Below are 26,443 nucleotides of genomic sequence, written 5' to 3' on the forward strand. Positions count from 1 at the left end.
TGCTCACACTGGCTCTCCTCCCCAGCAGGGGAGGAGAGCCTATCTTCTTTCCAGCTTGTTGCAAGCTTCCAAGTTCTCTCCCCCTGTTGATTGTAACTTTGACTTATTCCTACTTATTGTTATCTTTCGTTTACGTGAATTTGTTACTCTAGTTTTTCCCTTTGTTAAATTGTAAACCGATCCGATATGGTAATTTACTATTTATTTATTTATTTATTTATTTAAGGATTTATATACCGGAGGTTCCTGTATAATATACATATCACCCCGGTTTACAATGAACAGTAACTATCGCTTCAAGTTAGCGGTTTACAATGAACATAGTTAATCCAAGAAACAGAATAAAATATATATATATAACAATGCTAACAATTAATAAATAACAATTAATAAATGAAAATAAATGCAATAACAATTAATAAATAATTAATAAATAAACAACAATAAATATCAATGAAAAATGGCAATAAAAAATGACAATAAATAAAATACAATAGCGGTTGGTAAAATAACATGAGGGTTAATGAGAAAATAACATGGTTAAATAACAAGGTTATGTGAAATATGCTGGGGTGATCGGAAAATATGTGACTGATTTTCTTCCTGCTCTTGGTTCTATGGGAATGCTTGTTTGAATAACCAAGTCTTAAGTTTCTTTTTGAATGTAGCGTGGCATGGTTCAAGGCGAAGGTCAGGAGGAAGCGAGTTCCAGAGTGAAGGGCCCGCTGTGGATAGAGCGCGTTTCCTCAGCGAGGATTTAGCCGGTTGGGTGGTTAGTCTGTTTTGATAAGCGCTTCTGGTGGGTTTTGTAGATGTGTGTAGTTGAATTTGGAATGTTAACTTGAGCGGTGCGATGTTGTGCAAAGCTTTATGTATCATCATTAAGGATTTGAATTGGATCCTGAATTTAATCGGGAGCCAGTGGAGATGAAGAAGGATTGGGGTAATATGATCTCTTTTTTTGGCATTTGAGAGGATTCTTGCTGAGGCATTAAGGACCATCTGAAGTGGTTTTGTGGTGCATGCTGGTAGGCCTAGAAGGAGGGAGTTGCAGTAGTCCAGTTTTGGGAGTATGATGGCCTGTAGTACCATGCGGAAGTCTCTGTATAAGAGGAGTGGTTTTAGTTTCTTTAAGGTTTGTAGTTTAAAGAAACATTCTTTTGTAGTGTTATTAACAAATTTGTTGAGGCTGAATCTACTGTCTAGGATGACTCCCAGGTCTTTTATTTGTTGCGAAAAGGTATCTTGGCTTTGGCTAGCATTAAGAGGTGTGAGTGGGACATAGTTTTCCGGTGCTATAATGAGAATTTCAGTTTTGTTTGTGTTTAGGACTAGGTTGAGGCTGGAGAGAAGATTGTTGATAGTTGACAGACAATTATTCCAGTGTGACATAGCTTTGTGTAGTGAGTCTTCTATAGGGATGAGGATTTGTATGTCATCCGCATATAGAAAGTGAGTTAGCTTGAGGTTGGTGAGTAATTGACAGAGCGGGAGAAGATATATATTGAAGAGAGTCGGGGAGAGGGACGATCCTTGCGGTACTCCCCTTTTGGATTCGATGGCGTGAGACTCTTTGTTATTTATCTTGACCTTGTATGATCTGTTTTCCAAAAATGATTTGAACCAGTTGAATGCTGTTCCTGTAATGCCTATGGCCGTAAGTCGTTGCAGGAGGCACTGGTGGTTTACTGTGTCAAACGCTGATGAGAGATCGAGGAGAGCGAGGAGGCTAGGTTGGCCTTTTTCTAGATTAAAGATAATAGTGTCTGATAGGGTGGCTAATAACGATTCGGTATTCCTAGTCTTACGAAAACCAAATTGGTTTGGGGTGAGGATGTTGTTTTCTTCAAGAAATTCTGTGAGTTGTTTGTTAACAACTTTCTCCATAGTTTTGGCTATCATAGGGAGGTTTGCTATGGGTCTGAAGTTAGCTGGGTCTGAGGTGGGAAGGTTGGGTTTTTTAAGGAGCGGTTTGAGCATGGCTAACTTGAGTTGGTTAGGTACATGGCCTTGGGAGAGCGAGCAGTTGATGATGTCTGTGACAGGTTTGGCTATGGTGTTGGTGATCAGACTCAGGGTGTTTGATGGAATATGGTCTGATGGGTGAGAGGATGGTTTAATCTTCTTGAGGATATTCTCTATTTCTAGTGTGGAAGTGGGCTCGAACTTGTCGAGCACTGTTGGGGTTGTGTTGGGTTGTAAAGTGGTTGAGTGCGATGGTTGTTGCGTGTGTGAAGGCGAAGATTGCTGGACGATAGAGTGATAGGTTTGTTGATTTGTTGCGTGCAATGATTGTTGAACGGTTGAGTGTGATGATTGTTGCTTGTGGTTTGGAAGTGTAGCTGTTCCCTTGAGGGGGGCTAGTAGTGCTGTTATTTTGTTGTCGAAGAAGTCGGCTAGTTCATTTGCTTTGTTGAGAGCTTGATCATCTGGAATGGAGGGTGCAGGGGGTTTTGTGAGAGTTGAAACATATGAGAAAAGTGCCCTTGAGTCAAAGACGAGGTGGTGGATTTTTTTGGAGTAGAATTCTCTTTTGGCTTTGTTGATGTCGTTTGTGTATGAGTTGAGGCACGCTTTGTAGATGAGGAGGGTGGTTGAAGATGGGTTTTTTCTCCAATTTTGTTCCTTGCATCTCAGTTCTTGTTTACGTTTTTTCAGCTCCTGGGTGAACCAGGGTTTCCTGTTGTCTTTGTTAGGGTTGATATATTTAGTCGTCATGGGGCACATTTGGTCTGCAACCTTTTTGGTGATGCTGGTCCATGATGAAGTTGCAGAGTTGGCGTCTGAGAGGTCCAGGTGCACTAGTTCCTTGGCCAGGTGTTCGCTTAGTTGGTCGCCAGAACACTGTTTCCTGATGGATATAGTTATTGATTGTGTGGATTTCGGAGGGAGCTCTTTTATTTCTAATACCGAAGATATGATACAATGGTCTGTCCACGGTACCGGAAGGCAAGTTGGGATGGTGTGTGTTGCAATTCCCTCGTTTATGAAGACGAGGTCCAACGTATGACCTGCTTTATGGGTTGGTTCTGTCACAATCTGTCTGAAGCCCATGTTGCTGAGAGAGGCGAGAAGAGTTTTACAGTTGGTGGAGTGAGGTTGTACATCTATGTGCAAGTTAAAATCTCCCAGGAGGATGGCGGGTTTTCCGGAGTTTAGGTGTTTTGCTGTGAGTTCTATTATTGATGAAGGGTCTGTTTCCAGTGCTCCAGGCGGGGCATAAATTAGACCGATTGTCAGGTGTTTCGAGTTGAAGAGCGCAAATTCAATATTTGATATGATATTAGAAGTCTGCAATATCAGACCTAGTGTTTTTTTAGCTGCTAGGAGGAGTCCACCTCCTCTTTTTTTGGGCCTGGGTATAGAGAGAAGATCGTATGCCTGGATGGGAAGCTGATTTATTAGAGCAGTGTCGGTGGGTTTTAACCAAGTTTCTGTGATGGCACAGATGTCAGGTTTTGCGTCAGATAGTAAGTCATTGAGTATATGACTCTTCTTAGAGATGGATTGTGCGTTGACAAGCGTGAGAGAGAAGAGAGCCAGCCCAAGAAATTGGGTGATCGGTGTCAGTAGGATAGGTCTAAGTCTCTGCTGACGGTTATGATGGGGAGGAGTGGGGGGCTTGGGTGCTCTCAAGTTGTAGTTGTGGATGATGGGAATAGTGAAGATTCCCATGTTAAATGTGAGAAGGTGGAGGTGGCTGAAGTCTGAGTGACTGAAGTTGTCGTTGCGTTCCGCGGATTGCTGAGCAAATGCAGTCGTAGTAGTCGGAGAAATGCTGGGCGAATGCAGTCAGAGGAATGCTGGGCGAATGCAGTCAGAGGAATGCTGGGCGAATGCAGTCAGAGGAATGCTGGGCGAATGCAGTCAGAGGAATGCTGGGCGAATGCAGTCAGAGGAATGCTGGGCGAATGCAGTCAGAAGAATGCTGGGCGAATGCAGTCGGAGGAATGCTTGGCGAATGCAGTCGGAGGAATGCTGGGCGAATGCAGTCGGAGGAATGCTGGGCGAATGCAGTCGGAGGAATGCTGGGCGAATGCAGTCGTTGCCGTCTGAAGAATGCTGGTTGGTATCTGTACGAGTGAGCGTGAGGGTTTGGAGATGGAGCAGTTTCCAGATGTTTGCGGATCCTGTATTGTATGTTTGCAGGTTAGCTCTGCTCTTCGGGTCTGCACGAAGGGGCGCACAAAGGGGAGGGCCCCTTTGTCGCGCTCCTTCGACGCGGTATAGGTCGGTATAAAAAAACTGTTAAATAAATAAATAAATAAATAAATAAATAGTTTCCATCTGCAAATCCCTTCCTCACTGTGCCCACACTTATTTCTCTGATAGACACAGCTTCCAATGGAGATCTGCCTGCCTTACTTTCCTTACACCCAATAAACAACTAATGGACAACGGTGAACTGCAGGCTCCATGTCATCAGGGACAGGAAGAGTTGGTCCAGGTGTTACCCCCATTGAAAGCAATACTGATAAACTCTGGAGCAGCTCAGACTGTCCCTGATGACATGGAGCCTCCAGCTAACCCAATTATGAACCAACTCTACACACACTTATGTGGAAATTATACATGTATACCACAACTTTACAATGATTGAATGCAAATATATATGCAGCCAATATATGCAAATATAATTTGCATGTATACTCTTACTCTTGCTCATCTATTTAAAAAAAGGCTTCTCATGTAAATTATGCATGCATAAACCCTGCCCCATTTAGTGATGTGTTTTTCTGAGAAAAGCAGCCAGAAACTAATCAATACATACGGAGGTGGCCGATTGGCTTATTCTAGCTATGATCCCTAGATGTTTCTGGAAGGTGCCTGTGACCAAAAAGGCCAAGATGTAGTGACCTTGAAATGTGGAAGGGAATGGCCTGTCTGGGTGGAAGGGCACAGGTCTTGCTCTGACTGCTGGCTTAGGTAGAGTAGGGTTTCCTTGCTGAAACTGAACCTGTGCATTATTTGCTCCTCAGATACAGTAATTTCAAAAACTGTGCCCAGCTCCTGTAAGAGGTACCTTCGTCTGCTTTGTTCTCTCTCCCTCCCCAATCATTGTGACATTGGTATCCATAAGTTAATTAGTGTCATTTCGGAATGTATTTCTTCTTCTTCTGTCAATCATCCCCCAGTATGCCCTAGTGTCATACTCCAATATGCCCAAATCACACTTACTCCCCCTCCCCCCAGTATACCCCAATCACAACTTATTCACCCCACCCGCCCCAGTATACCCCAGTCATCATACACACACACACACACACATACACACACACACACACACACAGATAACCCTGTCTGCAATGCTGTGCCATTCACTAACTGCAACCCTTGTACAGGGCCGAGAGCAAACCACACAAAATTAAAGGTTACATGTAAACACACTTCTAGGCGAGGAGAACGATTTCCTGCTGCAGCGTCCACCGACCAAGGGAAACCAGCCGACAAGCACCACGTCAAAAAGGAGACAGCAAGTTTAAATTTGGCATGTAAATTAGCTGTAGCAAACGTACTGTACAGTCTTGTTGACATTTGCGTTTTCGTTCTTTACAAAATAGCAAAGTACGTGCAAAAACGCTAACCATTCCCTGACACACCCCACGCACGCCCAGTTTGTTTGCGCACAGTTTTGCTCATGAAAGCGAGTTTGTGTGTATATGTCGCCCTTTTTTAAAATAGGGTGTACGCACGTATGTGTTGCGCTTGGAGGTGAACCCTTGTCCTGGAGCAGTGGAGAACGGCTCCCTGATAGGGACCAGGAAGCACCTGCCCCCAGGGGGAGGAGCACTGGAGGAGACAGAGGCTTGGATGAGTTTCACCACTGGAAGCCCGAGGTACCCCCAGGAGGAGCCCGTAGGGACCTGGGCCGCATGGACTTAGGTGGGCCTCACAGGGTCTTCTAGAAGGATGGAAGTCCGGCATGCCCACAGGCAGAAGGGGAGCGCAGTTAGGTTTGAGACTGGAGTTCAGATGGAACGAGGAGGACCAGCAGAGTGTAGGTGAAGACAAGGCTAGGAACAGAGCCAGAATCTAGAGACGTGGTCAGGCGTGCAAAGGTCAGAGTCCAGGGGTCAGTCTGAGAAGTAGTCAGCAAAGCAGAGGTCAGGTTCCAGAGGTCAGACGAGGTCACAGGCAGGCCGAGGTCAGAAGGCAGGCAACAGGCAGGCAGGACATGGAACAAGCCGAGGTCAGTACCAGTGAGACAGTCCGGAGGTACTACCTGGGGAGACAAACAGGAACAGAAGGATGCTGGAACAAGGAACAGAAGGAAGGAGGAGCAAGGCTGGAACAGAACTGGAACAGAAGGATCCTGGAACGAGACTTGGAACAGACTGGAGCAAGATTCAAACGCACTGACAATCTAGCACAAATGTCAACCCGATTGCCAAGGCCAGGAAGTTCAAGCAGGGACTTCCTTATATCGGGGAATCAATCAGGGCGCGCTGTGGAGCTAGGACCCACCCTTGGCCCTACGAAAGGCCGGGCGATCCGCGCGCGTGTAGGGGTGTGGCCAACACAGCCGAGGACGCCAAGCTCCAGTGTGAGGCCTGGTGCTCAGTGGAAGGCCCGGCGACCGCTGCTGCGGGATGACGAGGCCTGGAAGTGCTTACAGCTGCCGCTAGGGAGGCCGACCTGGGACCTGCCATGGAACCATGAAGGTGAGCAGGCCCGTGTGCGGGCCGGGCGCGGACAGGGTGCATAACAGTATGCGTCACATTCACATGTATATGCTGGTCTTTTCCATGTAACTCCTTTGAAAATTACCTCATAAGCTTTTATGTCCTTTGATTACTGAATGAATGTGAATTTGCCAACTATGACAGTAAGACATAAGAGATATAATGCACTATCAATAGAAATTATCATAATCTAGGATTTTTCTTTTGCTACGCTTAGAGCCTGAGCTATTCAAATACTCTGGGAACCATTGTTGTGCTATAGCTACTGTCACAATAAGGAAATCAGCCCTGCTAGCAGCTCAGAACCTGACAGAAAGATGCTATAAATATTCCCAGTTATCTTAACCCTATCTGCCGATGATGTTAATGAAAAGGAAATTCAAACAAAAGGCTCAAAGATCCTTAAAATATGCATTTAATATAAATAATGGTGGATGGTTTCAGTATGAATAAAGGCTGAAATTATTTTAATTTGCCTGCTCCCTGATCAATTTGCAGCTAGCTGTGAACCTGGCAGGCATTTGCCACTGCTATCTGGCATCATCTGTGCTTTGCTTTAAAAGTAGGGGAAGCTCAGTCAAATCTGCTGGGCAAAGAAATATCAAGGACCAAAGCAGCGAGAAATGATTTGAATTTACACTAGAGGCTTCATAAGTGGATGGTTTCCCTCCTTATAAACATCCAATAATTAATATCCCCTTTGTGAATCGGACGTCTCTGGCTCACGCGACCGGCGCCACCCATCGGGGTAAGAGCCCCCCATCGTCGACGTCCCTCTGACCGACACCCAAGGCCCATACGAAATCCTGAGGCCCAACCTACACCATGCCCCTTGGCCAATCGGAGGCCCGGCTCGGCTGTGACTTCATCGGAGAGCGACGGCAAGGCCCTTTAAATCCAGGCACCTACCTGTGGCGCCGCGCAACGAAGGAGTGCGCCAAAGGAGCGTGACCAAAGGGACCTACCCCTTAGTGTGCCCCTTTGATCTCGCTTCCTATCCCTTAACCTGACGGAGCCTCCAGGAAGCTGACCCTTATTCCTTCTTCTCTCAGCTCCTTCCAGCAACACAGGATACAGGTCCATAAACTACATATAACCTCGCCTGCCTCACCCACTGGGCCTCTGTCTCCCTCACCTGTTGATATCTGCTCTAACATCCCACTCATCAATTACCCTACCTGCTCACTTACCATATACTCCTTTTTCTGCCTCCACTCACTCTCTACCCACTTAAACTCTCCTAAATCAGTACTCCTGCCACCCTATTACCATACATTCACCCATTCATTGGAAACACACCAACATTAGTCTCCTCTTATTCCCCACACTTCCCCTACCAACCAGACATGCTATCTTACCCTATTCCCACCCTCAAATACCACCCCTATTACCACAAAAAAACCCTTTCAACTCCTCCTCCTCCCAACACAAGATCACTGGTGCCAATCATGATATCCCCACTCACTCAGTTCCTCGGCCTCACTGCTCTCTCTTTCATACTCATCAATTCCCAATCCCTAGTCAAAAAGATACCCATCCTCAATGACCTTCTGCTTAACAGCCAGCCCGATATCTGTGCAATAACGGAAACATGGTTCAAACATACAGATTTAGTCTTCCTAAACCAACTCCCTACACAACTTTATGACATCATCTCCCTACCCAGGCACAAAAAAAGAGGTGAAGGCCTCCTACTGGCTGCCAAAAAAGAAAGACTAATCTCCCAGACTGTCAATACCTCCCCTAAATTTGAAATTGGTCTTTTCAAATCAACTCAATTACAAGTCTATACCCTCTCCTTGATAACAACGCCTCCCCTCTCATCGAATTTATAGCTGACAACATAAATATTGACATCCCAACCATTATTCTCGGGGACTTTAACCTCCACGTAGACACTATTCCCTTACCCCCAACTGCGAAGCCTTTCTATCATCCATTAATGCCATGGGATTTAAACAAATTATAACCAGCCCCACTCATAAAGCAGGTCACACCCTTGATTTGATTTTTATAAATTCACTCATCCTCTCCACTTACATTCCTACCTACACTCCTGTTCCCTGGTCTGACCACTCACTTATAAAAACCAACATTGCCATAAAGAAAACAACGAGCCCACTACCCACACAAAAAATACTATTCATTTTAGAAAACCCTGCATCAAGGATGACCTAATTTTCTCCCTCACTAATGCCATTGATAAACTAGATCTTTCAAATGCAGACTCTGCCCTTTCCTCTTGGAACAACATTACCAACAATATCGCCAACAAAATCTGCCCTTTAATCTGCCCTTTAAAGAACTAAACCCTGCTCGCAATACCAAAAAACATTGGTACTCATCGGAACTAAAAAAAACTTAAACACGAACTAATAGCTAAAGAAAAGAAATGGTGCAAAGATCCCTCCTCCACCCTGCTGGCTGCCTACAAATCAGCCCTTCACCCCTATAGAACTACTATCCTTAAAACTAAAAGAGACTTCTACGCTTTCAAAATCCACAATTATCAATATGATGCTAAAGTCCTCTTCTCGTATGTCTCCGACCTCACTAAAACTGCCCCACCCCCCCATTTCTGATAATGACGCCAAAAGCAAATGCGACAAACTTGCAGACTTCTTCCAGGACAAAATCTCCAAACTCTTGTTACGATTTGCATCATCCACCCCACACCTTAACACCACCCCCAAAAATCCCAGAGCTACCCTTGACTCCTTCGAAAACACGTCCTCCTCTGAAATAGAATCCCTTCTAAAGAAAATGAAACCCTCTTCACACCCATCCAACACCATCCCCACAAAATCACTACTGACCATCCCAAACATAATAGCTAAACCCCTAGCGGAAATCATCAACTGCTCCCTCTCCCTCGGATATGTCCCTGCCTCATTGAAACAAGCCATCCTCAAACCCATACTGAAGAAACCTAATCATGATCCCTCAGATCCTGCAAACCTTCGGCCAATCTCAAACCTTCCATTTATAGCAAAACTCATGGAAAGAGTAGTCAACTTCCAACTCACTGATCATCTCGAAAAACACAATGTTCTATTGCTGTCCCAATTTGGCTTCTGTAAATTCTTTAACACTGAAACCCTCTTAATTTCCCTCACAGATACTCTCCTCAAAGGATTAGATAAGGGTCAATCTTACATTCTTGCATTACTATTTATTTATTTATTTACTAGTTTTTAATATACCGATCTTCAAGACAATGTCTTATCACACTGGTTTACATCAAACAAGGGAAAACCAGCTAAATAGGCAAAGAAAAGAAAAGAAAAGTTACATATAACAGTGGTGAATAATTTGGAACAAATCGGAAATGTAAACTTATTTTAACATAGAGCTAGTATAAAAGTGAGAATAACTTTAATGGAAATAGATAGAGCGTTAAAAATGAATTGACATCAGGTAATTTGTTGGGCATACGATAAACGGAATTGAATCAGATCTTGAGGATCTCAATAGAAGACTGCATTAGGAGACAGAATTAGTGTCTTGGAATTATTTGAGGCTAGGCTGATTACTATTTATTTATTTTTATTTAGCATTTTTTATATACCGAGGTATAGCAGAGTTGCCTTCACTCCGGTTTACATACAGAACAATGTGTTACATTGAACGATGTTTGAAATTTAAAAATATCAAAAATTAACAATAATGAGCAAAAACATAACAAGGAGAATGAGTATAACAGGATAACACAGGGTGGAAACCCTGAGTAGGTGAACAGAGATATCTGGGAACATTGAAAACAGAGGACATCTGCATCATGAAACAGGGAGATTGATTGAAGGAGATATTGAAAGATAGTAGGCTATGTTAATATACTATAAGTTCATTGAGTGCAGTCTTTAAAAGATTGGCTGAGTAGCCAGGATTTTAGGTCTTTTTTGAAGGATTTTTTCTTGATTGGTGAGGAAATGAGGTAATGAATTCCAAAGTTTTGGGCCAATAATGGAAAGGGCTCTGTTTATGGTGGAGGATAATTTGGCCTGTGGGAGTGAGGGAATCACTAGTTGGATTTTACTAGACGTTCTTGTTGTTCGTTGAGAGCAATGTAAGTGAATGATGTCATCAAAGGTGGAGTAATCGGCTTTGTATATTGCATTGTGAAGAATAGAGAGAACTTTGAATTCTACTCTTTTTTCAATAGGGAGCCACTGTAATTGATTGAGAACAGGTGAAATGTGATCGGCTTTTCTTTTACCTGTTAGTACTCTGGCTGCAGCGTTCTGAAGGAGCTGTAGGGGTCTCAAAGAAGATTTAGAAAGGCCAATTAAAAGGGAGTTGCAGTAATCCAGACTGGAAAATAAGAGGGCTTGATATATCATACTAGATATATCATCTGCATTTGACACCATCAATCACAACATTCTACTAAATCGTCTCACTGAAATTGGCATCACAGGAACCGCCCATTGGTGGTTTGAATCCTACCTTAACAATAGACATTATAAGGTCAGAATAGGTAATAATGAATCTACCCCCATTAACTTAACTCATGGAGTTCCCCAAGGCTCGTCCCTTTCCCCGACCCTATTCAATATTTACCTCCTGCCCCTTTGCCAACTCCTCGATGACCTAGGTCTTATCCACTTTATCTACGCGGATGACGTCCAAATCCTTATTCCCATTACAGAATCTATCCCCAAATCCCTCAAGACATGGGAAAACTGCCTCACATCGATTAACCACTTTCTCGCAAGCCTCAATCTTGCCCTTAAGACATCCAAAACGAAGCTCCTCATCATCTCACCTGACCATAACAACCCTACCCTTCCCGACCTTCCTGTAACTATCGCCCAATATGTGAGCGATCTAGGTGTCATTTTAGACAACCAGCTGAACCTAAAATTTTCATCAACACCACTATGAAAGGTTGCTACTACAAACTCCAAGTACTAAAATAATTCAGACCCCTTCTCCACTTCAATGACTGTTGTATGGTCCTCCAAGCCACACTATTCTCTAAAATTGACTATTGCAACACCCTACTCCTAGACCTCACCACAACTACCATCAAACCTCTCCAAATGCTCCAAAATGCTGCGGCCAGAATCCTCACTAATACCCGCAGAAAAGATCATATTACGCCTATCCTTAAAGACCTCCACTGGCTCCCAATCTGCTTTAGAATACTCCATAAGAGTCTCACTATCATTCACAAGACACTTTACAACCAGAATGTCCATTGGCTAAATGACTCCTTGCACTACTATACATCGAATAAACCCACTAGATCCGCTTACAAAGGATCCCTTTAAATACCCTCTCCCAAACTTACCCATCACATTTCCATGAAAGAACGTGCATTGTTCTTAGTGGGACCTTCATCATGGAACTCTATGCCCTCCGACTTAAGCCAAGAACACTGCACCCAGACCTTTAAGAAAAAACTAAAAACTTGGCTGTTCAAACAAGTCTTTTCATAATTACATCCCTCCACCCCCACTGCACTTGCCATTGTACATACCCCCTCCTTCCACCCAATTGTACTTGCCACAGTACTATTTTCCTCCCCTTAATCAACCCTTCTCACTCCTTACCCCCCACTTAGCCCCTTCCTCCTGCCCTTTATTTCTCCTAACCACCTAGTTTATTTATGCCTTAAGTTTAACTGTTAACACTCTGTTACTGTCTTCCAGACCTTGCTTTACAGTCTCCCTTTTACAACCAAGTTCTTTTAACACCCGGTTCCATGTAATTCTCTTTCCTTTTCTAAAGTTAATTTATACCTGTTCCATGTAAACCGATGTGATATGCTAATGAATGTCGGTATAGAAAAGTTTTAAATAAATAAATAAATGAAAGGACCCTTAATAAATTATGATGTCACACAGACAGGTCATGGGTTTAGGGAAGACCATTGGTAAGCATGGCGGTCCTTTCAAAATCAGCTGCTAGTGCAGTAAACGTACATCAGTGTTCTCTATCGCTTCTATTTCTTCTCTGAGTCCCCTTCTTATCCCTAGTTGTATCTGAGATATCAGATCTACAGAACTTTCAAATGTTGTTCAACTGTCTCCCAGAATTTCTTTTTTGTCTTCATCTACCATGTCATGAAGTGAGTTTCTGCTCAAGGAAGTGAATTGGCTGTGTCAAGGCTGAAGCGATCATGGGGCGTTACTACTCTCATGTATCCATTCATTTGCAGTATGAAGAATGACAAGCCCTTATGGTGCTATCTAACATAAGATATACATTTATTTATTTATTTATTTATTTAACGGCTTTTTTATACCGACATTAAAATACACATCATAGTTTACATCGTAAAGAAAGTTAGAAATTACAATGAACAGGGAGTGGGGAAACAGGAGAACAATAAACAATAGAAAAGGGGCTATGAGGAGGAGCCAGATATCAAGCTGGGGGGGGGGGGGAGAGGGATATGAACATATTTACAAAAATTGAATTGATGCTACATAAAATATAACATATTTACAAGAAAAATTCAGGGTGGGTATGAGAATGAACATATTTACATAGAAGGAAGGGGGGGGTCAAGGTGAATAGTGGGGGAACCAAGGTGAAAAGTAGGGGGAGGGGGGGCTAGTCTGGAAAGGCCTGGTGGAAAAGCCATGTTTTGAGCATTTTTCTGAACTTCATAGGGCATGATTCAAGGCGGAGATGGGCGGGTAGGGCATTCCATTGGGTTGGACCGGCGATGGATAGGGCACGGTCCCTGGTTGTGGAGAGGCGGGCCTTCTTGAGGGGTGGGACTTGCAGGGTACAGGCGAGGTTTGCTCTAGTAGGGCGTGCTGATTGTGAGAGTCGAAGAGGTTCGCAGAGCCATGAGGAGTCACTCTTGTAAATAGATTTGTGAACGATGGTGAGGGTTTTGAAAAGGATACGGAATGAGATGGGGAGCCAGTGGAGGTCCTTCAGGACCGGGGTGATGTGGTCTGTTCTGCATGTGTTGCTGAGAAGTCTTGCCGTGGCATTTTGAAGTATCTGGAGGGGTTTGATGGTAGAGTGAGGGAGTCCAAGATATAGGGAGTTGCAGTAGTCCAGCTTAGATGAGAGGGTGGCTTGGACAACTGTTTTAAGATCATGGGTGTGAAGTAGTGGCTTGAGCTTTTTGATGATGTTAAGTTTGTAAAAACCTCCTTTCAGGATGGAGCTGATGTGAGTTTTTAGATTCAGGAGGGGGTCGATTAGGACACCGAGGTTTCGGACAGCGGGCCTAGCAGTTAAGGAGAGGGTCTTAGGGTCGTTAGGGGGTAGGAGCTTAAAGGTTTGATGGCTGTGGACGAGGAGGAGCTCGGTTTTGGAGGTGTTGAGAGCAAGCTGTAGGGAGGAGAGTAGAGAGTTGATGGATGTAAGGCATTCCCTACATATATTTGTACAGTCTTAAAATGTTCATAAGCCAAACTGACAACGTAATAGGTTTCCTACCTCTTGACAAAAGCTCTTCATCTTCATGCTGGAACCTGTTGCACTGGGAAGGTATTACGAATTTTGCCCTGATAATTAATTCTCCATTATACTGCATTACACCATCTTCACATTTATCCATCTGAAGAAAAGAGTAAACATTTAGCCTCTAATAGAGTATTTCTCTTCTCCCTAACTCTATCCCTTGTATCTTCTGCTAGACTGTAAGCTCATGTGGGTGAGGACATGCCACCCTCCTTATTTGTTTGGTTAAGGGTCCTTGTATAACAATATATTCCTTGTACAATTAATTTTTCTGTGATTGATCACTTTTGCATATTGCACATTTTGTATTCAAAATACACAGCCTGAACCCTGGGTGCAAAACTTGAACCTAAAGCAGAATAACAAACGACAGCTGACACAGATACTTAGAACATGTCTTAAAATAATAACTGCAAGGCTCATTTTGTCTGTCCATTTCTTTCTTTCTCCTATGATACCACAAACCTTATGCGATCCCAATTCAAAAATCTTGGCTCTGGCCTTCAAGACCCCAAACTGGCTGCACACTGCCCTCCATCAGCTGCCCACTCATCTCACATGTGCCTCCTGCTTTCCGCATTCCTGCTCACAAGCCCTTCTACAAGTGCTTTCACCTAAGGAACTGCATCTCACAACTTCTCTGGTTCAATGCCAATCCTTTGGAATGCTCTACACCCATCATCAGACTAGGCCCAAATCTACTAACTTTCAGAAGACTACTAAAAACGTGGCTTTTTGAGGTGGCCTTTAGGCCACAAACCTAAATTGGCCTACTCTCAAGCCATGTTCCCTGATTATTAAACTACTGCAGAGAACTGTGCCTTGTAAGTGCTTGTTGGACACACATCCTAGCACACTAAAACTGTAGCTATGTGTTTTCTTTAATTCCTTTCCTCACAAATGCCTTAATCCTTTTTCTCTACCTCACAGCACCTTACGTGCATCTCTGATTTATTTTGGTGTGCTTCTAATTTGTGCCCTTTTGTTTATTTGAGATACTAAGAATGTAAATGTTGATCTGCTATAAGATGCTTTGAGCTCTCTAGTTGGAAAAGTGTGAAATAATGGTGATGTTTTCAACCAAGAAGGATCTTCTGACCTTGAATGTTATTTGTTGACTTTATTGTTATCCATCTAGAATGATGTGCTCAAAATGGGCAGAATCTAAGAATTTAAAATAAACAAACCTTGCTTTCCTAAATTTGACTCTCTTTTTTGTCCTAACCACATCCTCTGCGAGACTTTTCAATGTATCTTCCATCCTTCCTGTGAAGAAATATTTCCTTATGTTATCTCTTGAGTCTAACCCCCCTCCAGCCCCATCTCATGGTCTCCTGCTCTATAACATCTTCTCCCATGAAAGGAGCAGCCCAGATATAATTAAAATGCAGGTGCACATTTTTAATTCACCTTAGAATGAATTTGCTATTTATTTCTCAGTTGTGTGGCAGAGACACGTTGGGTCTATTAACATAGTAACACAGTAAATGAGGACAGATAAAATGGCCTATCCAGGGCCCAATGTACTAAACTGCATTAACACAATGTTAATCATTCACATACATTAATAGATGATGACAATGAGATGCAAATGGGGCACATGTTAACACCATCATTAAAGTGCATGTGTCATTGTGGACATTAATGCAAGAAATTAACTAAATCTCCCTGTAGTGCAGTTAAACTTTTTGCATTTATAGGCCTATGCTACGTTTGTGAATTTTACCATGTGTAATTTGTCATTATGCCAATAAATAATGAACTGTTCACAAAATGTTACATCTCATTAGCATAAATGTTGCATCAATGCTACCGTAAGTTTACATGCGTTAACGGAGCTGTTAATGTGTATTAAATGCTTGAATTATATAATACGGGCGTCAAAACAAACATGAATGTGAGCATTGCCACTAACACAGTTTCGTATGTTGGCCCTACAGTTGTCTTAATGCAGAGGTTTTAGGTGCAGTCAGGCTGCCATTTTGGAACCTAAGTGTGATGAGAAGAGAAGAAAGACCACCCATATAGAAGTAATTGCTGCTTTAGGTAACTTCCTTTCTTCTCCTTGCATTAACTAGCTTCACCCAAAAAACTGACCATGTAGAGTGTGCTCTTCTTTATAAAAAAAAAACCCTCTTTACTTTATCTTTTTTTTTTTTTTTTACCAATTTTTAAGAATTGCAAGATTTTGATAAAATCTGCCAGGCAAAGGGAAAGAAAAAATTCTAACAAGATCACAGCCAAATGAACTAAACATTTTTCCTGTAGCCACAAAATGGGGGGAAAAACCCCTTTAGTACGTCTGATACTAGTAATGTATCCAGAACTGCATGGGTAGCTTCGGTTGGGGGCGTGTCTGGTACTTCAGTCTGGCCATTTTAGACAGCTGCAACACCAGGTGGCATGGCCAAACAGGGAGCAGGGTTGTCTGACAACTGTTGGAGTTTCAATAGGTTCCCGGACTTTAAGTTTAAGCAACTCTGTTTTGGGAGTGGAGCTGGCCACCCAAATAGTAAATGTCCCAAGAAGGGTGGAGGTAACGCGGCTGGAATCTCCAAATAGGGAGCTATAGGTAGGTTGTGCTCCTACTCCTGTTAATATAAGGGCTATGGTAGAGTTGTTGGAGCATCCGAGGGGTTTTCATATTCCTTATGAGAGTCCTTTAGGGAAAAATAACCCTTGCTGTAGTTACACAATGTTAGGTTCTATATTAGGAGCTACCACCCAGGAATAAGATCTAGGTATCATAGTGGATAATACTTTAAAATCGTCGGCTCATTGTGCTGCAGCAGTCAAAAAAGCAAACAGAATGTTAGGAATTATTAGGAGGGGAATGGTTAATAAAACGGAAAATGTCATAATGCCTCTATATCGCTCCATGGTGAGACCACACCTTGAATACTGTGTACAATTCTGGTCGCCGCATTTCAAAAAAGATATAGTCGCGATGGAGAAGGTACAGAGAAGGGCAACCAAAATGATAAAGGGGATGGAACAGCTCCCCTATGAGGAAAGACTAAAGAGGTTAGGGCTGTTCAGCTTGGAGAAGAGAAGGCTGAGGGGGGATATGATAGAGGACTTTAAGATCATGAGAGGTCTTCAATGAGTAGATGTGAATCGATTATTTACACTTTCGAATAATAGAAGGACTAGGGGGCATTCCATGAAGTTAGCAAGTAGCACATTTAAGACTAATCGGAGAAAATTCTTTTTTACTCAATGCACAATAAAGCTCTGGAATTTGTTGCCAGAGGATGTGGTTAGTGCAGTTAGTGTAGCTGGGTTCAAAAAAGGTTTGGATAAGTTCTTGGAGGAGAAGTCCATTAACGGCTATTAATCAAGTTTACTTAAGGGTAGATTTTAAAACCCCTGCGTGCGTAAATCCTCCCAGATTTACGCGCGCAGGGCACTTGCGCGCCAGTGCGCCTATTTTGCATAGGCCGCCGGTGCGAGCAAAGCCCCGGGACGCGCGTAAGTCCCGGGGCTTCGTAAAAGGGGTGGGAGGGGGCGTGTCTGGGGCGTGTCCAGAGCAGGGGGCGGTCCGCGGCGGGTCTGGGGGCGGGCTGGGAGGGCGGTCCCGAGTCCCCCGGCACTGCTACGCGCGTATCTTATAAAATCTGGTGTTCTTTTGTTCGCGTGCGCGTATTTTTTGAAGATCTACCTCTTAGGGAATAGCCACTGCTATTAATTGCATCAGTAGCATGGGATCTTCTTAGTGTTTGGGTAATTGCCAGGTTCTTGTTGCCTGGTTTGGCTTCTGTTGGAAAGAGGATGCTGAGCTTGATGGACCCTTGGTCTGACCCAGCATGGCAATTTCTTATGTTCTTATTTATTTATTTATTTTTAATTTTTATAGACCGAAGTTCTTGTAGGAACTACAAATCAATCCGGTTTACATACAACTTTTAAATGCCCAAAAAGAGTAGTGGGCTTTACATAGAACAGTTGATCAATAAAACAGGTAACAATAGAACTAACAATAAATTATGGAACAAATAGAATAGATAACCAATTAAACATAGTAATGTAGTAATAAATATTATATAGAAAAAAAATATATATATATATAAAAAAGAGATAGAGTAAATGGAGTGTGAGTAAAGTATAAATACAAAGATGAAACATAAGATGTTCTTATGTTCTTATGTCCAAAAAGGTGGATGGTCTTCATACAAAGATGAAATACAAAGATGGTCTTCATACAAAGATGAAATACAAAGATGAAACATAAGATGTTCTTATGTTCTTATGTCCAAAAAGGTGGATGGTCTTCATCGAATGACTTATGAGGAGAGATTGAAAAAACTAAATATGTACACCCTGGAGGAAAGGAGGAGCAGAGGTGATATGATACAGACCTTCAGATACTTGAAAGGTTTTAATGACAAACCTTTTCCATTACAAAAAAATCAGCAGAACCAGGGGTCACGATTTAAAACTCCAGGGAGGAAGACTCAGAACCAATGTCAGGAAGTATTTCTTCATGGAGAGGGTGGTGGATGCCTGGAACGCCCTTCCGGAAGAAGTGGTGAAGACCAAAACTGTGAAGGATTTCAAAGAGGCGTCGGATAAGCACTGTGGATCCATAGAGGATGTGAATGAAGTGAAGAGGCATGAGGGCAGCTTGTGGGAATGACGGCTACTACCTGGAAATTAATATCCTAATTAAATAAACATACACATGGTTAATGCGACTTCAACATTGCTCGATGCTTCTACGGCAAGAGGAAATGGAAAAAAAAAGGATTTGCATCCACAAAAAAAGCAGGGGAGTAGCTTGCTTGATACAGCGGTTACTACTCCAAATGAAATTAGCCTGATACTTCACTTTCAATAATATCCAGCATAGTTCTCTGCTTCAACGGCAGGGTGAATGAAGAAAAGAACTCTGCTTCAATGGCAGGGGAATGATGAAAAGATGATTTATATTCAGATAACAACCAACAAGGACTGAGTTGCACAGGCTGGATAAACATGCGTGGGAGTAGCTTGCTATGTCAGCGGTCACTACCCTTAAACAATTAGCTAGATACTTCACTTAACTGCAGCTCCAGCACTGCTAACTACATCAATGTTGGGGGTGGAAGAGAAATAGATCGATGGCGGGAGTGGAAGGGATGGCTGGGTGGAAGGGAAATAGAACAAAAAGTCACTTACAAAGGACAAGAGAAAAAGATAAGTATGGGAAAAAGAAAAAAGTGAAAGCTTGCTGGGCAGACTGGATGGACCATTTGGTCTTCTTTTGCTTTCATTTCTATGTTTCTGTGTTTCTATGTTATCAGTCCAGAACGACCTCTTTAACCATTCAAATCAGATTTCTGGAACGATGCGGCAGTAATTGAATATACGCGTTCCAGTTTGCAAGATGTTGCTACGAAGTCATGGAGAAGTCCAAGAGAGCATGCATTCCTTCTGTAATATCCGATGACGGTGGTTCCGCCACTCCAATGTGGGTCTTCTATGTCAGCATGTGTTTTTGTTTGAGGATTATATTAAGCTGAAGATTCATAGGTCTAAGGTGGATCAGCGAGGGAAAGGGGCGGTGCTGCTGTTGCGAGCTGTGGTGGATTTCAAAAATTATTCGGTGCATTGCTTGGTTCACAAGAATCTGAAACTGTTACACTTACCGCCCGCACCGGCTGTGCTGGCCCTGCTCCCAGCGGTCTCCTACCTCGCGCCACCGGCCGGCTCACCCCCGGACCTCCCGCGCCTTCCTCCGATGGTCCTGATTTCGTTCCTTCGGGGTGCGGGGTTGCCAGGTCCTCCCTCTAGGTGTGCGCGCGCGACTTTGGCCTCCCCTTAAAGGTCCAGTGGTGGGAAATCCCCGTGGGTCCCGCAGGATGTCGTCACCACGCTTGGCCTATTTAGGCCTGCTTCTCCTTCACCCCCCTGACTTGGCAACGAGTCTCCTGCCTTGAGTGGTGGTTCTGGTGCCTTCCTGAGTCAGTTCCTGCCCTTCGCTCCTGGATCCGCTTCTGTTCCTGCCTTCTGCTCCTGCTCCCGCCTTCCGCTCCTTTTCCAGCTTCCGACTCCTCGCCCATCGCTCCTTCTCCCCTCGGACGGACCTTTTGGCTTTTGACCTTGGACTGGACCTCTCTCTGCTTGCTTGCCGCCTGCCCAGGACTTTGGATCGGACCTCTCGCTGTTTGCTTGCAGCTTCCCCAGGACCTCAGACCAGGACTTCCTCCCACCTGGCCATGCCACCATGGAACCTGCCTCCAGTACTTCGTCAGAACTTCTGTACAGGGGCCCACCTACGTCCAGCCGGTCTTGGCACCTAAAGGCTCAACCTGCGGGGAAAGGGATTGGTATTGGTGAAGCTCCAGCTGGCCCCTGTTTTCCGTCAGCCTCGCCTCTTGTCGTTGGGAACTTGTGGCAGGTCTTCCTCCCAGGTAGTGTCAACCCCAACACAGGCCAAGGGTCCACATTTCTGTCGAGGTCACAACAGAAACCTCTAACGCATTATCAGTTTGAGGCTATTTTGAGGAGAGTGTTGGAGGTCATGGGTTTGGAAGCAGCGTGTTTTGGCAGGCATTCTTTCTGAATTGGTACTACCACTTCGGCGGCTTCTTTGGGGCTTTCGGGTGAAGTAAAACAGTGGATTGGTAGGTGGAAGTCAGATGTTTTTGAGGTATATGTAAGGCAGGTTGCTTCGTAGATACTTTCACTGTATTGTTTCTTTTGTTTTCTCAGCTTCTTCTTCTGGCAACTGCACAGTGTGGATCGCTGGGCATTCTTATGTGGCTTGACCCATTAAGTACACCTGTCGGCGTCCGTACACCCCTCATCTTGGACTGGCTGTAGGGGTGTAGTCTTACAATGGCTGGGCCGTAGAGGAATGCATTGTAATGAGTTGCTGCCTTACCTGCGAAGGTTGTTACATTCTACGGCCTGGCCAGATGTATTGCTGATCCACCTTGGCGGAAATGATTTGGGCCAATGGTCTTACCGATGGTTAGTGGATACAGTAAGTATGGATTTTGCTGTGATTTTGGACTGACTTCCATTTGCTGTTGTTTGTTGGTCTGATATTATTCCAAGGCCTGCTGTGATGGATCAGTTTTGTGGGGGCGTTGTCAAGCTAAGGCTAACTGGCAAATTGGTGCATGGTTGTGTGCGCAAGAGGGGAGGCATATTATGCACAGGTGGGCTTGGGACACATGTAAGGGCCTGTATCGTTCAGATGGTGTTCACCTGTCTGATGTTGGCCTTGATTTGTTTTTGAATACATTACAGGAGACCTTGGAGGAAATTTTATTTCAGGGATCATAGGCCGCATCTTGTTGGGGGGGGGGGGGTCGTCATGTGAAAAGCCTTTGGTTTTCCCATGCCTGTGGTGGGTTACCTGAGCTTGGGTTACTAATTAGGTTGTAGAGACAAAGCAGCAGGGATAGTTGGTTGGTCAGAGATGAAGTTTGGCTTCTTTGCTCCTACTGGTTTCAGATGCTCGGGGTGGGCGTTTCCTTGCTGGGCTGTGGCGGGGACTGCTTTGGGGACAGCTGGTGCTCTCATTGAGCCTACAGGCCTCATGGGCCTGGTGGTGGTTGCATCTTCTGTGGGGGGTGGGAGGTGGATGACCACCGGGGCTATTGTTTGCTTGCAAGCTCGGGTACCTAAATAAGATGTTTGTTGGCTTGTTATATTGTTAATAAAGCCGGGGCCTTAATAAGATGTTTGTTGGCTTGTTATATTGTTAATAAAGCCGGGGCCTGTCTTTGTTTGGGTGTCACTGTTAGGAGGATGGCGGGAGGAGGGGGACATCCTGGCTACCCATGTTATGTTGACTTACTGCAGAAGAAAGAAAGTGACTAGAGTCTCTTTTGTTAGGTAGCATCACGGCACATATAGGGGATGCTCTGATGGGCTGGTACCCAAGTGATCCTGAGTTCCAGGCCTGTTTCTGCAATTGACGCTTATGACGTTGAACAAGTTGCTTCATCTCCATGTGCCTTAGGCACTCACTAAGTCAATTCTTTGGGGCACAAATTCATTGTAGGTTCTGTACATGTTACAATGCACTACTTTAGGGCACTAAAAAAATACTAGCATAAACCTAAATAGTGAGGTAATAAAATGCAGAATTGTTTTATAGAGAAGACACAGGTTGGGTTTTTCTAGCCTGCAGAGGAGAAGGACAAATGGGAAATTGCCTCTATCCAGCTCTCAAGCTGGATGTGTGAACACTGTCAACAACTTGAAGCTGTGAGGAGAATTTATCCATCCTTTACCTGCCTGTGGTATAAAAGGTTTGCAGTGAGAAATATAGAGCCATTCACTGATCGTTAATATTTCCTGGGACGTCCACTGAGGCAATGCTAAGGCCAGTGGAGGTCATTAGAAAGCTATCATTGCTGTCTGTCACTGTTTCCCTGTGAACTGTACTGGGTACTAGTTCGGGCCTGTAGCTTCTGCTGATTGGGAGTAGCAAGTTCTCCCAAACGAACAGCTTCTTTTTAATAAAGTATGCCTGGCAGATTGTTAGAAACAGTAAACTTACATAAACATATGGTCCAATGGCTCATATAAATCTTCTATTTATTTATTCTGTTTTATTTGTTTCATTTGCTTACAGAAATCTGGCAGCTTGGAAGTTTGTCAAAAGCAAGAGGAAACAAAAGAAAGCAAGTGGCCCTTCCCAGACCACTGAAAAGAAAAATGTATATTAAACAGGACAGTTTCAGCCTAGTACCAGCAGCTAGAACCTCAGCCCTCAGGATGGGATTGCCGCCTCTCTCTGCACTCATAGTCTCTGTTTCTAGCACAGCACGTGTTACGGCGATTACATCTTACTGTAGCAAGCGCTTTGTGTAACATTGTCGCCTCGTCCCCCCATTCGTTCTAAAAGAGACCTGCTTGCATCAAAAGCCTAAGTCTGCTACGACTTTTCCATTGTGAAGTTTGCAAAGGTGCAAACTGTTGTGCACAGAACGCTGATCCCCATGGAGCAAAGACGAGCATCTCCCAAGCCAGCCGAATCGTCTTTTTTTTTTTTTTGTAGCATGGGACTGACTGTGGCAGGCTGAACACCTGCATTCTCTGGAATTTGAAAACCAGAGGCCTTAGCTCTCAAGATATTTTGTGCAGAGTGGCATTGCTAATACTTTACTCAGAGAAAAACCTTTTGTAACAAACGTGGCAACACAACTATATGATAATTATAAAATGAGTTCCAAATTTAGCAATGGGCTACTAGTGACATTTCTAGCCTGCTCTTTTTGTACAATTGCTCTTCCATTCTTCAAATGTTACCCTTCTTTGGTTAGACAGCTCTGTGAGTGTAATTATGCAGAGCTACTGCAATAAGTCAACAGAGGGAGATCATGAATGATTCATACAGGTACAATAAGTAAGGGCGTTCCCCGATTCAAACAGTTTACACAAGCTGGACTCGGCAACCCAGTTCTATCAAATAGATATTTTATCCTTAAGTTATCATTTTTTACATTTTTTTAAAATTGTTCTGAAGTTAATCTGTGTCCTTGGAGGCTATCATATCTGAAAAAAAAGTCACAAATTACTCCCCCACCCCCACCCCCTCACACACACACTCACACACACACACACAAACACACACACACACACGCAATGGGTATCTGAACTGGTTCACACATTACTGGGCAGATCTACTTAAGCATTTTTTCCATGGAAATAAAATGAGAAAACCGTGTAGCACATCTGGCCCTGTATGTGATGTCACTGTTGGCACCATAATCACTATAGACAAATTGGACCGGCGTGTACTGCTACAGATTGTGTCTCCTGCTAACAAGACTGCTCCCAAGGGTAAAGGGACCAGGCTGAAAAAAAATGGAGAGAGAATGAGTTAACGAGCCGATGCAGCTTCAGCGTGGCTGGTGGCCACTTACGCTTTTTTTTTTAGTGCTAATTGGATACGATTTTCTTCTAATTCATGGTCATTTAACATTCAGAACCAAGCCAGCTCTGTCGCCGAAGGTTAATAGTCACCTTTGCTGTCAGCCGGTACCAGCTGAACGACCGCATAGAGATGTCTTCGAAATCCCAAGAGTCGAAGGGGATAAGCACCTCTCCGAGAAACACCTTGCGCTTCAGAGTCCCCGCGTGCCACACGGATATCCTGAGCATCCGCGTCTGCAGCTGGGAGCAGTGAATCTTGTACTACAATAACGGGAGAATAACCTTAGTGTGAATCTTGTACTACAATAACGGGAGAATAACCGTAGTGTGACTCTTGTACTACAATAACGGGAGAATAACCTTAGTGTGAATCTTGTACTACAATAACGGGAGAATAACCTTAGTGTGACTCTTGTACTACAATAACGGGAGAATAACCTTAGTGTGAATCTTGTACTACAATAACGGGAGAATAACCTTAGTGTGACTCTTGTACTACAATAACGGGAGAATAACCTTAGTGTGAATCTTGTACTACAATAACGGGAGAATAACCTTAGTGTGACTCTTGTACTACAATAACGGGAGAATAACCTTAGTGTGAATCTTGTACTACAATAACGGGAGAATAACCTTAGTGTCAGCAGGTCAGGCAGGGGAGGCAGCTGAAGAGAGCGAAAGTGTTTGGGAGCGTCAGAAAATCCTGAAACTGGTGCACTGTACATACATGGGTTTGGGGTTTTATGATGGCAGTACAAAGGACGTTGAAAGAATGGTCCAGGGTGAGAGCCATTGCTTCCTGCTCTAACACTAGGTCAGGGCATTACATGCATCTCTGATACTGATCATTTCCTTTCAACTTTTTTCTCTACTTCTCTTTTCTCTGCTTCATAGCTAGGTTACTTCTCCCTCCCCCCTCGCCCTCCAGTCCTCCAATTCTCTCCTTTCACCTCTCACCTCCCTCTCGGCTTTCTATCGTACACTCTCAGTCCTCTCTGTCTCTCACTATTTCCTCCTTCCCGGCTCTCATTTCCCTTTCTCTCGCTCTCGTCTCCTCACCTTCCTGCTTACTCAATCCTTCTCTGGCCTCCAGCCTTTTCTTCTGTCTCTTACCCCCTATTCGGTTTTCCACTCCCCCTTTCCCCTCCTCTTTCACACCTTCTCTCCATCCGTCTCGCACACCCATACCAGTGCCCACTAATCTCCCTAATCCAAGTCCCCACTCAGGCTCTCGGCTCCCATCGCCCCCATCCTCAAATCCTTCTACTCCACCCAAACCCGGAGTTACCATCTTCCAAGTCCCCGTCTCATATCAATCCTGCAAGTCTCTTTTTGGGGTAGAAGGACCATTTTCTACCCCTGACTCTCCCCCTCCCATAGCAACACCACCTCCAAACCAGGCTCTTTCCCTCTTTCTCACGCTCGACACCCCCCTCCCCCCCCTCCTCCGCCAGCTCACACTCAGCAGTGGTGGCGACTGCAGCAATGGAGAAGGGGACGTGCAATTTCCATGCCAGGCCGGTGGCAGAGGTGTTCACGGATACTGTGCAGGGGGCGTAGGATGCAGCATTTCCCGGCTGGGCAGGGCGGGGGGCAGTGATCCTGATGCAGGTAGAGCTGGGTACACAATGTGGCAGTGGTAACTGCTGGAGAGGTGGGGTGGTGGAGATAGCCGGTGGCAGTAGTGATCGCTAAGGGTGGGGAGAAAGCAGCAATGAAGTTGCAGCGATGGGAATTTTCAAGTGCCCGGGGCTCCCGGCTCTCTGCTCTCCTCAGCAAGCGGGCACACACGGCTGTTAATAGAAAGCAAGCCCACGCCTTCTGCACGTCAGAAGTTTGGTGTCACCGCCGCCCAGTGCCAGCTCTCGGTGGCACGTTGTGTTATGGTGGCCTGATTAAGAACCGCTGTCATAAGGAACTCGCTAAACCAGTCCTGGTTTCACACCTCAGGAAGAGCAGCTCTGTTTCCCGTCACTAAAAACAGTGGGATCAGTCATGGACACAAACTGAATTCCTCTTTATGAGGGCAGCAAATAGAAAACCGATGTAAAGAAAGTTCAAAGAAAAGCCAATGGTTCTTTTAAGGTAGCTGTAAATCGGTAATGAGCGAGTGTACAGGGTTATAAATAATATTCCCATAAAGAACATAATTCTGGAGGTGGGGGAAAAAAAAAGGGGGTTGAGTGGAGCACATCGTACAGTGACTGATGGTCAGCAAAGGCGTTCACAGTGTGAAACAATGGTCTGCTCCTGTTTGTGCACCGCTGTAAGTACAACGGGATATTTGGAAGAGCCCGTTCCTTACCATAGGAAGGCCAGCTGGCAGCACTAGTAAGGTGTGAGGCTGGGTATGGAAAGGGAAAGGCAGGTTTTTAGCACTGAGGGGAGAGCAGTGCCTACTCTATTCATATTATAGCATGCTTCATGCAGGGCTGCCGGTCATTGTTTCAGCC

General features: G+C 44.3%; 1 protein-coding gene across 3 annotated transcripts in view; it reads right to left on the reverse strand.

Moving 5' to 3' along the window:
• The window catches only part of SYTL3 (synaptotagmin like 3), a 174,487-nt gene that overhangs the window by 24,798 nt on the left and 123,246 nt on the right, over positions 1 to 26,443 (reverse strand). For 2 of the 3 annotated variants that reach the window (XM_029596641.1, XM_029596639.1), the window contains 2 exons: positions 24,081 to 24,251; positions 14,091 to 14,211 (listed from right to left, as the gene is read on the reverse strand). In XM_029596641.1, coding sequence (XP_029452501.1) covers positions 14,091 to 14,211; positions 24,081 to 24,251 — 292 coding nt within the window. The remainder of the gene's footprint in view (positions 1 to 14,090; positions 14,212 to 24,080; positions 24,252 to 26,443) is intronic. The other variant, XM_029596640.1, reaches the window with a different exon arrangement.

Source organism: Rhinatrema bivittatum, chromosome 3 (genome assembly GCF_901001135.1).
Source record: "Rhinatrema bivittatum chromosome 3, aRhiBiv1.1, whole genome shotgun sequence".
NCBI classification, from domain to species: Eukaryota; Metazoa; Chordata; class Amphibia; order Gymnophiona; family Rhinatrematidae; genus Rhinatrema; species Rhinatrema bivittatum.